At 36.4% G+C, this 14,118-nt stretch overlaps 1 protein-coding gene across 1 annotated transcript in view; it reads right to left on the minus strand.

Moving 5' to 3' along the window:
* Positions 1 to 14,118, minus strand: part of LOC122815042 (chloride anion exchanger-like) — a 359,777-nt gene that overhangs the window by 73,182 nt on the left and 272,477 nt on the right. Inside the window, exon 18 of the mRNA XM_044087290.1 lies at positions 2,235 to 2,362. Coding sequence (XP_043943225.1) covers positions 2,235 to 2,362 — 128 coding nt within the window. The remainder of the gene's footprint in view (positions 1 to 2,234; positions 2,363 to 14,118) is intronic.

Consider the following 14,118-nt stretch of genomic DNA (forward strand, 5'->3'; position numbering starts at 1 on the left):
CAGCCTAGGAAACTACCTCATTGATAACACACCCCTGACAGTGGACCCAGTAGTCTGGGATTTGGGGGCCTATGTGGATAGTAACCTGGCTTTTGACCAACATGTGTCTAACGTTGTAAGGAAATCATTCTATGTTGTTCAGCTTATAAGCAAGGACATGGTATCTTCGTCTAAGTATGTCATCATTCCTCTGTATTTGATTCCCATCAGACCCATCATTGAGTGCACCACCCCCTCTGGCAGGTATCTGACCAGAACATGCAGTAAATGGAACATCCACAGAGGTTTTCCACAAAAAGAATATAAAGTTCAAACAACATGCCCTATGCAGATCACCTCAAAGCCCTATCTCTATATTCAGTTTCTTATAGACTGTTGACAGGTGATCTCTGCCTGACGTACAAGGTATCTTTAAATCCTGCTCTAATGAACCTTTTGTACATCTACAAAATGAAAAGCATCAGAACTACTTGATCTAGGGACTAGAACCTTGTGACATAAACAGAACATGTTGGAGGGACAGGTATGTGTCTCAGAGAATTTTCCTTCTCTGGAACAGACTTCCCATCTATGTGAAGCAGAGTTCTTCCCTAACCTTATTCAAGAGTAACCTGAACCCGTGGATAGGAAATTAGAAATTCACCCCAGGTCTAGCATCTATGTCTCTAATGGACACAGGCAGTCTGTAAATCATACTGTAGCTTATATAACCCCCTTAAAATAATCTCTAAGCTTAAAACTTGCAGGATACATTTGAGATGCATGGCTAAGATTATAAAAGCCCGAGTGATCTTTAAATTAGTATACACCTATAAACCTATGATCCTATGCATCATGACCATTTATTTTATGAATTTATTTATTTTATTGATTTACATTCATTTACTAGGGTAGTGTACTAATCAACATTTTTTTTTTAAATGTAAAATTTTGTAAAGAGACTTTTGATGAATTAAATGCTTTGGATATGGGTACATTTTCTGCAAGGTCTCTGGATTAATACAATGTAACATGGAGGGCTGACTTTTCAGAATGCTATTTTTGAGGAAGAGTTATATTCAGGGGCATTTTCACTAGCATTTATAGGACAGGACACAGACTCTTACTGTTATATATCTTTGAGTCATGGATGAAGGAACAATATAATAATGTTGATCAACATTGTGGGCTAAAACAGTTTCTTTTTAGTCAAAGGAGTAAAAGAATGACCTTATCTTATAAGCTTCAGCCTGGCTGCAGTGTCTTCGTGTTAACATACAGGATTTTAATTACCCTTAATAGTAGGAAAAACTGTGTTAAATAAAATTAATTTTCTTGCCAAGTTCTTGTACTCTGTTACTATTAGTGGGTTTATCTTAGGTTCATGCCTTAGAGATATAAATGTTTGTAAATAACAGAAGAATGTCATTTCTAGACAGGATTACAGGCTACTTCTTGATACAGCTAAGCCCCTTTATATAGTGTATGCAATGCTTTACAAGTAATACATATATCCAGAATGAGTGGGAGCACATTGTGTTTGAGAATTTCAGACATTACAGCATATTAAAAGTCAATGTATTTGGGGATGGGGGTAGCAGCAAATGTGCTGGGAGTGAGGAATTTACTGAAGGTATTCACTACATGAAATCAGCATCACAGGTGGTCCTTCCGCTAGTCCAGCATGGGAGACCCTGTTGTACAGCAGCTGATAACACAGAAAGGGCAGTGTTAATACCTCCAGAGGTCTACGCTATACCACCAGGACAGAGTGTTAATTTATACAAGCACAACTATGTGTTATTACCCATAGTTATATCTTCTGCTTTGTTACCAGAGTTTATCATTTATTCTACCAATGTCTTGTGTATTCTAAATGTCAACTAAATGCCATATGTCTTCAGTACTCCTCTTTGAAGATACAGTTTAAAGACTAACATAAATAAATATGCAGCCTGCTTGATATGAAACAGATAATGATAGTTTTTTTTTATCTTGAGTTCAGATTTCAAGGATTCTGTAATAAATTCCATATAAGACTGATACTGACATACAGCATTACTATAATTATTTATGGTCTAAATGAATGAGAAAGAAAGACTGGGATAATATAAGTTGCTGCATAAAGACAGAATTGAGGAAGGCAAGTCTTGTTTACTTTCTAATGTATCATTTAAATTTATAATACATCTAGAAAATGGCTGTTATAGTTTCTATAGCTGTACCATTCAAATTACATTGTTTGGTCTGAATACCTGATGATTTGTTGGATCGTGTTTTTCTAATATATTCAGGACAGCATCATGAGCAGTGAGGAAGAAGATAGAATTTGTGATCTCATCATCAAAAAACTGACATCTTTCCAATTTTTCCAGCAGTTCAACTGTAACATAAAGCAATAAGAAATGAAGGGTAAAACTGTATGCAAAATCACATATAAACAAGCCATGTTTTATAATTACTGTACATCAAACCATCTTCATTTGAAAATCATTCACATTTCAAAGCTGATAGGCCTCAATATTTCATTTATTATGTTTATTTTATTTCATATTGATAACTTGGTTATTCTCATTGGACAGAGCCTTTACAGAGTGACACTTGGAAAAAAAGTTTCAGGTGAATCAGTTTACTTAGAACCGATCAATGAATACTTTAACACAGAACACTGTCCATCTAGAGAACAGAATGCCTGACTCGGTTACAATTAGCCACCACTGTACAACAGAAACGTACTTTGGGTCTCCTCAAAACAAAAAAAGTATATGCTGCCAGCCAAGGCCAGACTTAGGTGAAAGGGCTCTGTGGCACCCATACCCCCATTGCTCCCAATGCCCCCCCCATATATCCTCCTGGGCCTCCACCCCTCCCAAACCACCATCACCATGGCCTATTCATATTATCTAGATTACAATTTTCTACTATTTTGCATATTTTGTCTTACCCTCCAGCATTTTTCTGCATCCTTTCAACACAACCTAAATGGGACAAATGTTACTATAATAACTGCAAAGGAAATAACTAAACTAATTAATGGGGGGGCGTATACATGTCCTGAGGTTCATTTTACAAAATTTCCTTCAAATTTTTTATTCAATGATGTCTTGAACAAAAATCTTGACTAAGGAAAAAAGTTTAATTTTGTACTTCAGCTGTGATTTCCCTGTATCCTTCCAACACAACCTAATTGGCCAAGACTGCCCAACAAAAATTGTTAAATAATTAAATTAAACTTGGGTTCTGACAAGGCTCTAGATGTTGAGAGGTATTTCCACCCTTTTAATCTATTGGTAGCATGAACAAAATCCATGAGCCAGGAGCAAGAAAAGAAATTCAGTATTACTCTTCAACTTTGCTTTTTTCTGTGTCTTTTCAACACACCCTAACTATCCAGAAGTGTACTCTAATAACTGTACAATATTTTATTTTCACTTTATTGACCAGGTTAGTGCCAATAGGCCAATGGCCCTTTTTAGGGGAGACCCAATGTGGTAATAATACGGGTTAGAGGAAATTTGTTCAGGGCACCAGGGAAGTTCCCGTACTATTTTCAATAACTGCATCTTTTACATCCACCTGAACTATGACCAACTCTGGAAAATGAGGCATCACTTTAATGCTTCATCAGAAGGTTAGAACACTCAGGAGTACAGCATCCTCCTTATACTACAGTGCAGTGTCAGTACTGGAAAATTAATCCAACTTCCTGGCATGGGAATAGAACTCACAGCCTTCTACACGAAAGAGCAATATACTACTTGTTGAGCTACAGAGATTGCTGTTAAAGTCCGTAATCAAATTAAGCCAGTGGTCTGGAACCATTAGTTCCCAGATACCATGAGGTTATAAATGTTGTTAGAGGCATTTTAGAGCTATTTTCCAGCCTTTCAATCCAGTGATGGCCTGAACAAAAAAACATGAGCAAAGAAAGAAATTCAGTCCTATTGTTTTCTGTCAAGGAAGAAATAAGTTATGTCTGATGAAATAGCAGTTCACAATAAAATTATGCCTTTTTACTTCATGATTATAATCTTTCTTTGATGTTTTTTTCTTTTTCATTTATCAATTTCATTCAGTGTAATAGTACTGCTCATTATTTCTTTGCTTTAGGTATTACTTTTTTTTTATTCCTGTGTAGTTTTGCGGAGCTTTTCTCCCTGGGTCCAGGTACCCGGTACCCGGTAATAGTACTGCTCATTATTTCTTTGCTATATGTATTAATTTTTTTTCTTTGTATGTAATTTTGTGGAGCTTTTCTCCCCGGGCCTCCACTGAAAATGGGCTCATTCCAGGCCCAGTGGACTTTCCCGGTTAACAAACGAAAATAAATAAATAAAATAATATTGTAAGGCTACAAACATATCTGGGAATAGTGTCATCCTCCCTACCTCCCAAAATAGATAGTCACCCTTTGTGTATCCCTCTTGGAGTGAAGGCAAAAAACTGCCCCCATCATTTCTTTGAAGTACCTGCTGTTAAACAGCTACACAGCATGCCTCCTCCCCTCTAACCCCAAAAGAGCCACCAAGTATATACCACTCTAATATCAGAGTGGAACAAAACTGAAAGAACAAACAGAACACAATAGCATAGTTCAAGTTGTTCCTGTGAAATGTACTATCATTACAGCCAAGTGCTCCTCCAGGCATTTCTGCAGTTACATCTTACTGACTCCTTAAGCCGTCAAATATTACTTGTTCATATTTGCATTAATAATTCCAAAACCATGCTACATACAAGGTAACAGAAGATTTCCTCTTAAAGAATACATGATGGCAAATCCATTAGTATTGATATTTGACCTCTGTCAAATGCAGCTAAAGAGATATTGAATATTATTTGTATATTGTTTATTTGTGTTGTAATAATTTTCACATTTCTCTAAATAGTTCAACGTTCAAGTAACACAAATAGACCTGCATAACCTCATATGAAAGATCACAGCTATATGAAGGAATTCCTGCTGGCTGTATGTGTCCTGCTTGAATGGTTACTGAGATATCATAATCTGTTTATACAGCATTACAAAATTAATATTCACTGCTTTCAATTTGACTTATAAAATCCAGTTTAAAGCATCAGACTGAATGAATGCCGCTAATGTAAAGATTACTTCACCAAAAACAACAACAACAAATAGCCGAAGCAAAGCAGCTGGAGTTACCCATCTCAGTGTAAGTATTCTTGTTTTTCTATTAGATTTGTGTTTTCTGCAGTTTTTAAGAATACGTACATTGAGAGGAGCAACTCCAGCTGCTTTGCTTGGGCTATTTGTTGTTTTGGTGCAGTTTTCTTGTTTGTCTCCTAATGTAAAGATTAATTTATCCTGAATAGTTTGCCAACCGTGAAAAGCCAAAATAAGAAGTTTACCATTTACAGTTTTCTAGTAACACTCACGGTTCCAGAGATATGAATATTGTTTGTACTGTAAGGTGATAACTTCATTTTTTTAAAGGCTCAAGCACACCCACACAAACAAGCAGTACTGGAGGGAATGAGATAAAAGAATGCCTTCTTACCTCTACCCCGAAAAATAAACACTCATATATGTGCCTGATGTTTAATTGTGAGGAAAGTGAAAATAAGGATAATAGCATTATTTTATTCTGACTTGTTGTTGCTAAGCAGCTAGTCCAGTGGACTAGCCCTTAGACAAGCTTTAGTGACCTTCTGTGCAAACCTCTGATATTTTTGCAGGGGTGTTAAAGAAATAATGACTGCTTGACCACAGTCCCTACAAAAGCTATAGCAACATTCTGTGCAAGTCAAACAGGTTGATTGTAAAAGTAAATAAATAAAAAGTAGTAATGACCACAATCACCCCCAAGCTGAATTAACCTATTGCAAGCACCAATAAAGATGGCTGGTTTAAGAGTAGATAAGGTTGCAATATTGTGTGTGTCAATAAATAAAAATTTGTGATATTACTATATTTTTATTAAATGTAGGCACACTTCCACTGTCCTTGTAAGCCAAATTTCTTAAAAGATGCACACACACACATACACACACACACACACACACACACACACACACACACACACACACACACACACACACACACACACACACACACACACACACACGCATTAGCTGTAGTAATATTGGTTTTTACACTGAGTTTAACAAATGCATTGTTTGATACTACTCTCGTCACACCAAATCAGTTTAACAGTGATAAAGCAAAAGCAGGAATAAGTTATGTGTATCCACATATGACCTCTGTATCAGTTACATCCACTTTACTGTGTAACCTCAGACATCAACTTCTGGAAAAAAATAAATAAATGAATCACACAATAAAAAGGTATTCCATCTTACTTTGCACAAGTGCACATTACTCTTGAAAGGTCACATCAATGACTGTTTAAACTGAGCAAACTACAAGATGGTCAGTTACTTTCATCCACAGATAAGTTTCATCCTTACCCCATGGTTACAGCATTTCTTTGTGCACTTCAGACAGCTAATTGTGATAAATAATGATGGCCATATAATAATTTCAACCTTTTCCACTCAATAAAGTATTCCAAATTACTTCTCAAAAATGACAGTAATCCTGCAAAGTCAGAATAATGAGCAAAGAGCCATTAGTAATTTTCCTCTAGAATCTTCAGCAATTACAGCTAATTTTGTCTACCCCACTGTTATCCCAACACCCTCCCACACACACACACAAATATTTGAACTTCTTATTAAAAGAATCAGAGACAAAGTAAAAAAAATGTTAGGCCAGTGCCACGGAGTAAACGGATAAAGTTGTAAATATGTCCCAGGTGACCCAGGTGTCTAAGGCACTGGCAGGCAATGATGGGAATGCCCATCCTGGTGTTGGCATTCATCTATGTGTTCCCTTTGATGAGAGGTGACCCATACAGGAGAGTATCCCTTGGATGTAACAGACAATTGTAAGGAAAGGGGAGAATCAAGGTGTATGTCATAAGTGAAAATATGCTCTGATGTAAGCAGTCAATGGCATGACCCCCCTGGGGACCCTTAGGTTCCCCACTAGCTCCAACTTTAGAACAAAGATAGTCTGGGGACTGTAGGATAGACTGGTACAGATGGATTGGGGCACTGGGATAAGCTGGAAAGAATGAACAGAATAAGAACAACAAAAAGGAAATACTGTGGAAGCCAAGGCCCAAAATCAGGGACAGATTTTAAATATTGCTCTTACTTAGATTTGATTGAATAAATAACTTGCACAGCATTTATAGAAGCACAGGTGTCTGTTATTATTTAGCAAATGAAACTCTTTATGATTCATTAGAAAACCATAACATGTATAATGAACAAACCAAAAATATGGCACAAACTCAGGCACATTCATAGCTCACAACATAACAATGGGGGCGGGGGAGGCCCAGTAATCACAGATAATTTTTAAATATTACTCAGACTTTTAGAATGGCAATAGAACATTAGTCTTTGAATCAACATGCACTTTCTGAGCAAAAGTAAATAGTACAAAACATTAATGTCTAGCTTTATGACTGACTGTAACCCTAAGTTATTTAGAAGACACAGAAAGATAAAAAAGATGAATCAACAGCAACGACATTCTTACTCTACAAAATAAAAAACAGTTCAGGTGACATAGGCTAGGTACTCCATCTCTACTGCTAGCTAGGTCCACCACTTAATATATCTGGTTACACTGTCAGTGACAAGATTAAAAAATACATCTCATGCTCTCTGTCTGCTGCCTTTACTCTCCACAGTACCTACTGCCTGGTTTTAGATTAGATAAGGTTGCAGTATTGTGCATGCCAACAGATAAAAAAAATTGGTGCTATAACTATATTTTTATTAAACACAGGCACACTGATACTGCCCCTGTAAAACAAATCTATCACAAGATGAGCAAACACACACACACACACACACACACACACACACACACACACACACACACACACACACACACACACACACACACACACACAAACAGCTATAGCAATACTGGTTTTACACTGATTTTAGCAAATGCATTGTTTGATACTACTCTTGTCACACCAGATCAGTGACTACTGTTTAACAGCAAATCTGGAGCCAACACTAAGTGACCTATGCAGTTGCCTAGGGCCCAGTGGCTTGGGGGCCCACCACTGGCTTTTTGGGGCTCCCTTGCCAGGTAGCTGCTGCACATTTTTACATATCTTTTCTAAGAATGCACTTTGCATTCATAATACATGTCTTCTTTAAAGACACACTCTGAGTGTGTCCCTAGTAGTGTCTGTGCATCTGATGAATGCACAGTGGAGTGTGGAATTTTTACAGGAGGCCATTCAAGAGTTATGGAGAAAAATAACACAGAGAACTTACAGGCCAGAATCAGCAAATACAGATGGACAGGTAAGAAGAGGTGTGTGTGTGTGTGTGTGTGTGTGTGTGTGTGTGTGTGTGTGTGTGTGTGTGTGTGTGTGTGTGTGTGTAATGCCCCAATTAAGGATGGCAGGTTGGTTAACTTACTCAGGCTCAAACCCTCTACCTTTATTACAGGAGACTAGAGCTTAAATCCTATACACCAACTGCCATACTATCATAAAGGAGAGCTGAGTTTCAGAACAATTTTAAGGACTGTTGAGTTTCTGTACATTTTCAAAGAATGTTGAGTTCCAGTGCATTTCAAGGACAATTTGAGTTTCTGTACATTTTCTAAAAATGTTGAGTTTATGCATTTTCAAAGAATTTTGAGTTTCTCTGCATTTTCAAAGAATGTTGAGTTCCAGTGCATTTTCAAGGACTGTTGAGTTTCTGTATATTTTCAAAGAATGTTGAGTTTCTACATTTTCCAAGAATGTTGAGTTTCTGTGCATTTTCAAGGAATGTTGAGTTTCAAGGGAAAAGAAGTTTACTATTGCTCGTGCCATGTCTGTTTCAATGTGTAGCTGTTTTGTTTAGTAAATGGCCATCATCAATGTTTGTGCTATAAAGTTTGAAAGCAGCATTGGTGACATACTTACTTTTGGTGCAGAAGGCTGTGAGTTCTACTGCCACAACATGTAGATAGAGTGCTGATATTGCAGTGCCCCTTAAAGGGGGATGGGGGTCTGCACTCTTGAGTGTATCTTCATTTGGATGAGATGCCTAGTAACTATGAATCTGTTCCTGGTCTGACAGCCATTCTCTATCGCAATATTACCAGGTTACCAATTTTTTAATGTAACATAGGCAATTTATTCTTCAAGGGCAGCCGACATTGAATCTGACATAAAACACTAAAATCTAAACTTGTTTGATAGCAGCAGCCTCTTCATTAGTTGTAGATCTCTTTAATGTGGAATTATTCAGATGTATTCTACTTCAGCAAAGATTGTGTATATTATCTGATATTGGTGGCCTGTAATGACAGACGTTTGAGTGGCTTTTTGTGGCTGAAATGTTCTGTAATGGATAGTTTATCATTAATGGTTCCTACATTTTGTTTTATTGCTTACTGGAAAAATGTTCAAACCTACAAATTAAAAACACACTCTAACAAGTGGTGTTGCATTATGCAAGGAATATAATTTCATACAATTAGAACGGTGCATCAAAGAATACACATCTGTATGCTTGGTCCTAAAAATGTGATCTGAAAACATTCCAAAGGTAAACTTAATCTGCCACTGGCCAGATGAATTTTCTTTGAATGTGGGTTTCAAAGAGAGAGAAGCTTACTGTTATGTTGTCTGTTTTCACTGTGAGACTGCTTTGTTTTGTTTTGTTTAGCACATTGCTATCAGTGCTTGTGCTATAAAATTTGAAACAAAAGTTTTAAGTATCTCTAATCATTGTAGAAATAATGAAGACAATAGTATATACATTGACAGGATTCAACAGTTGTTATGGTAACTAGGGAGAAATAGCCAAGTAATGTGACACTGGAATGGCTGAGGGGGGTGTTGCTGGACGGGAAAAGCTGTGAGGTGGTGCTGCCTGGGAGGTGCTGCAGGGAGGGAGTTGCTGCTTGTGGTGGCTGCTGTGGAAGGGCCTGATCCCTTATCCTGCTTAGGGCCACATTTGACCATAATCCAATTCTGTTTAACAATGATAAAGCAACATCAGGAGTAAGTTATTTGTGTCCACATATGACCTGTTTACAAAATCTGTGGGCTTCCTTTTTACTCCTTGTCAAGTAACGACAAACAGTAGAAAGCTACATAAACTGACTGGTCAGGAACAGTGTAGCTAGCCAATCATTTCATGTAACTTTCTATTCCTTGCTGTTCACAGCAGGAGTACAAATTCCAGGCTTCCACTACTGGACATTGTTTGGCTAGGGGTGCATTTCTTCCCTTTATTTATTTATTTCTAACTAAAGAAATGGATGTGTCTCTTTAGTTAGAAAAAAATAAATAAATGGCAGAAAAATGCTCTTGGATGAAAAGCATCCTAGCTGACTGCCTAGTTCATCTATGCATAAGGCCATCCATGCTGCATGTGGCTGAAACAGGGCAACTACCAAGCAGAGTTTGACTTAGTATACTATTCTTTTACTATTAATATACAACATATACACATATTATCTGACTATTATCCTTCTGGGTTGAACATGATCTCATAGAAAATGAATACTAAATATTCAGAAAGAAGCAGCATGACTCAGTGGTTAATCTCCCTGTCACACAACTTTTCCCAAACCTGTTCTCCAGTCAATGCTTGTGTATAATCTGAACTTTCCTCCCATGGCTTTTCTCTGGGTATTATAGTTTCCGTGCAACAATCCCCCACACAGGAAAAACAGGAAAAAATCATGCTGATCACTTGACTACTCTAAAGTGTCTATTGATACATGCATAATATATATATATATATATATATATATATATATATATATATATATATGTGTGTGTGTGTGTGTGTGTGTGTGTGTGTGTGTGTGGTTTACTATCAAATTTTCGAATGTAACTCCATCGACTGCACTTTTGTTGAACACAGAAAGTTGAAAACGGTAATGACGAACTCCAAAAGCCAACCTAGGAACGAGTTTTAACATGGGGGGCGAGGTTTGTAGTTCAGCAATAGCAGTGAACACCTATCTCGACCCATGTTAAAACCCGTTCCTAGGTTGGCTTTTGGAGTCCGACATTACTGTTTTCGACTTTCCGTGTTCGACAAAAGTGCAGTTGATGGAGTTACATTCGAAAATTTGATAGTAAACCATATATATATATATATATATATATATATATATATATATATATATATACATATATACACACACACACGTAGATAAATGAAAATATGTAAAATATGTATATATATATATATATATATATATATATATATATATATATATATATATATATATATATATATATATATATATATATACACACATTTTTTTATATATATATATATATATATATATACACACACACACACACACACACACACACACACACACACACACACACACACACACACACACACACACACACACACACACACACGTAGATAAATGAAAATATGTAAAATATATATATATATATATATATATATATATATATATATATATATATATATATATATATATATACATATTTATACATAGCTAGATACAAATATATATTGCATTTACCATACATCTGGGTTATGGCTGAAAATATTCCATGACCACTTCACTTAACTGGTTAAGAAATTAATAAATTAAATGAGTGCTTAAAGTACAAGAATGGATTTCCCCAGAAAGTCTGATCTTACCTTGTGAAAACCATTGGTTTAGAATATAGATTCTCAGTCAATATCTATTATATGTCATACTGACCCTCACTCTCACCCCAGGAAGGTCCATAAACCTATCTCAGATACCAAGAAGTACAGTCAGCCTCACCATACAACAGGGCATATTCTGCCCTTTAGAAAAGCAGAAAAATCCCCAAATACAAAACACACACACACACACACACACACACACACACAAACACACACACACACACATATGCAGTAACACCACCTGAAGCAGTCAGGATTTGTTTTAGTACAACATTCATTTACTGTTGATTTGCAGCACATATTTATTGACTGCTACCTTTCATCCTTTAATCTGATCCCACATGAAATGAATATTGAATAGTTAATGTTTTTAGTTCACAATATTTTCAGACCCTCTCAGACCTCTCTTATAACAGATTTGGCCATTCAAGGTGAAGAAGGTCTCACTACTGGAGAACCACTAGACAGTAGTAAATTTAGATGCTCTTACTAATAAGAAGTCATACTTGCATATGTTATACTATATACTTCAAAGCAGGTGCATCCAGCCTTTTTGGCTAAGGAGACACTTACCGTACAGTTTAGGGGCCACTTACCATACTTGGCAAGGTTTGGAGGGGCCACATTACCATGTCCAACATGTATGTGTCCATTCAAAGCAGTTTGTTATAGGACATACCAAGGGCCAGATAAAGTGCTTCAGTTGGTCAGAGTGTGGCCCTAGGGACACCTGTTGGACACGCCTTTTCTAAAAGGATACTGATATCATAGTATAGCAAGAATAAGTACACCAAGTTATTTGTCAAAAGATGGAGGAAATATGTTGTCTCAACAAAGACAGCATGCTTTTGTACAGGTTAGGTAATGCAACTACTATACAGAAGGTAATGTAATAAATGTCTAATAAATACATTTTAGTGTGGCAGTTGACATAGATAATTAAGTCTCTGAAGTGTTAGTGATCTACTTCCTGTAGTCAAGGGTACAGAGTTTGAGTCTTTCCACCTCCATTTGCCTATTGTGAACAAGTCACTTAACTAGACAGTACTCCTGAGTTGCCCCTGAAAAGGGACACTTGTGCTTACCCAGTTAACAAATGAAAAAAAATCCTGTTGATTCTAGTCAGTGTGCTGAGAAATGATAGTGTGCAATGTGTAGGCTAGAGCACAGGGAATTAACCACAGTACAGCATAGTAAAAGAATCATATCTACTTTTTTAATTAAATCATAAAAAGTATGGCATTGTTAAGCCTGAAATATCAAATACTTCCATAGTAAATACAAGTTGTAACACTCCTGCTATGAGCAAGGCTTAGTTCTCTGAAGACAGTTAATATCTGACATATATGTATAGCTAAAAGGAGTCTGCTTCATATGACAGAATAATCACCAGGTGCTAGGCATTAAAGATGTGTGAATGGGGGAGTGACATGAAACCCCTCTCTGAGCAAATAGTTTCTAGATATGGTTTGGTGTTTATTTTTATGAGGTAATTGCACACTTCCCGTACAGGAGTCTGTCAGAAAGGCTTAGCTGTAAGCAACTTAGTCTATGTTCTGCAGTTATTCATTCCTGACAGGATATTTACCTTTCAACAAATGCTAACTGGAACAATGCAATCTGTCTGACTACAACTCCACAACTACATTAAGTTCTGAAATATTTTTATTTCAACGAGCTGTATTATCAGAAATACAAATATCAGTCAGGAAATCCTTTTAAAGGGAGAAAACTGTGCCAGCCAAGGTCTGGTGTAATTTTTAAAATTCCTAGTGGGTGGCAAGAGGTGCAGCTGTCCTTTCCTTCGTGGCTGCTTTCAACACAGATGATATTCTTTCCCTGGTAGTCCAACATTCACCACAGGCATCCTTTTCACAAGCTGCATTTCAAAATAAAGGTCCATAGTAATTTATTGATGACCATCCAGTAATTGATTGCAAGTTCTTGATCATGAGTCTTAAAATTAAAATAATTTCAGCCATTCTAAGAACAATAAAACAAACTGATCGAGTCAGTTACTCCACTCTTTAATAAAACCAAAAGACAGTTAATTAAAAGAGTATTTCAGTCCAACAAAACATGATTCACAGTTCACTGATAATAATGCTACGTCTTTTCAAAAATACAAAAGTAAAAAATCTAGGAAATAATAGACAGAGTCCTTTATGCTAAAGTTAAAAAGTAAGGTGAAATAAATATTTAAGCAGGCTATTCTGTTTCTTTAAATACCTTCCTTCTAATGTAAAAATATACAATAATACACAGAGGAAACTCTACCGACATAATAAACAAACTGAATAATAATGATACCTATTTACAAGTATCACCGTTTTTTTATGTACTTATAGTTAAATAGGGTAAACGAAGAAACGAATTAAGGTTTACTTTTAGTCATCTCAACAGGCTCCTAAGTTTTAAAATACATGCTATTGAACA

This window comes from Protopterus annectens, chromosome 11.part0, assembly GCF_019279795.1.
Source record: "Protopterus annectens isolate FY-2018-M chromosome 11.part0, PAN1.0, whole genome shotgun sequence".
Lineage (NCBI taxonomy): Eukaryota > Metazoa > Chordata > Ceratodontiformes > Protopteridae > Protopterus > Protopterus annectens.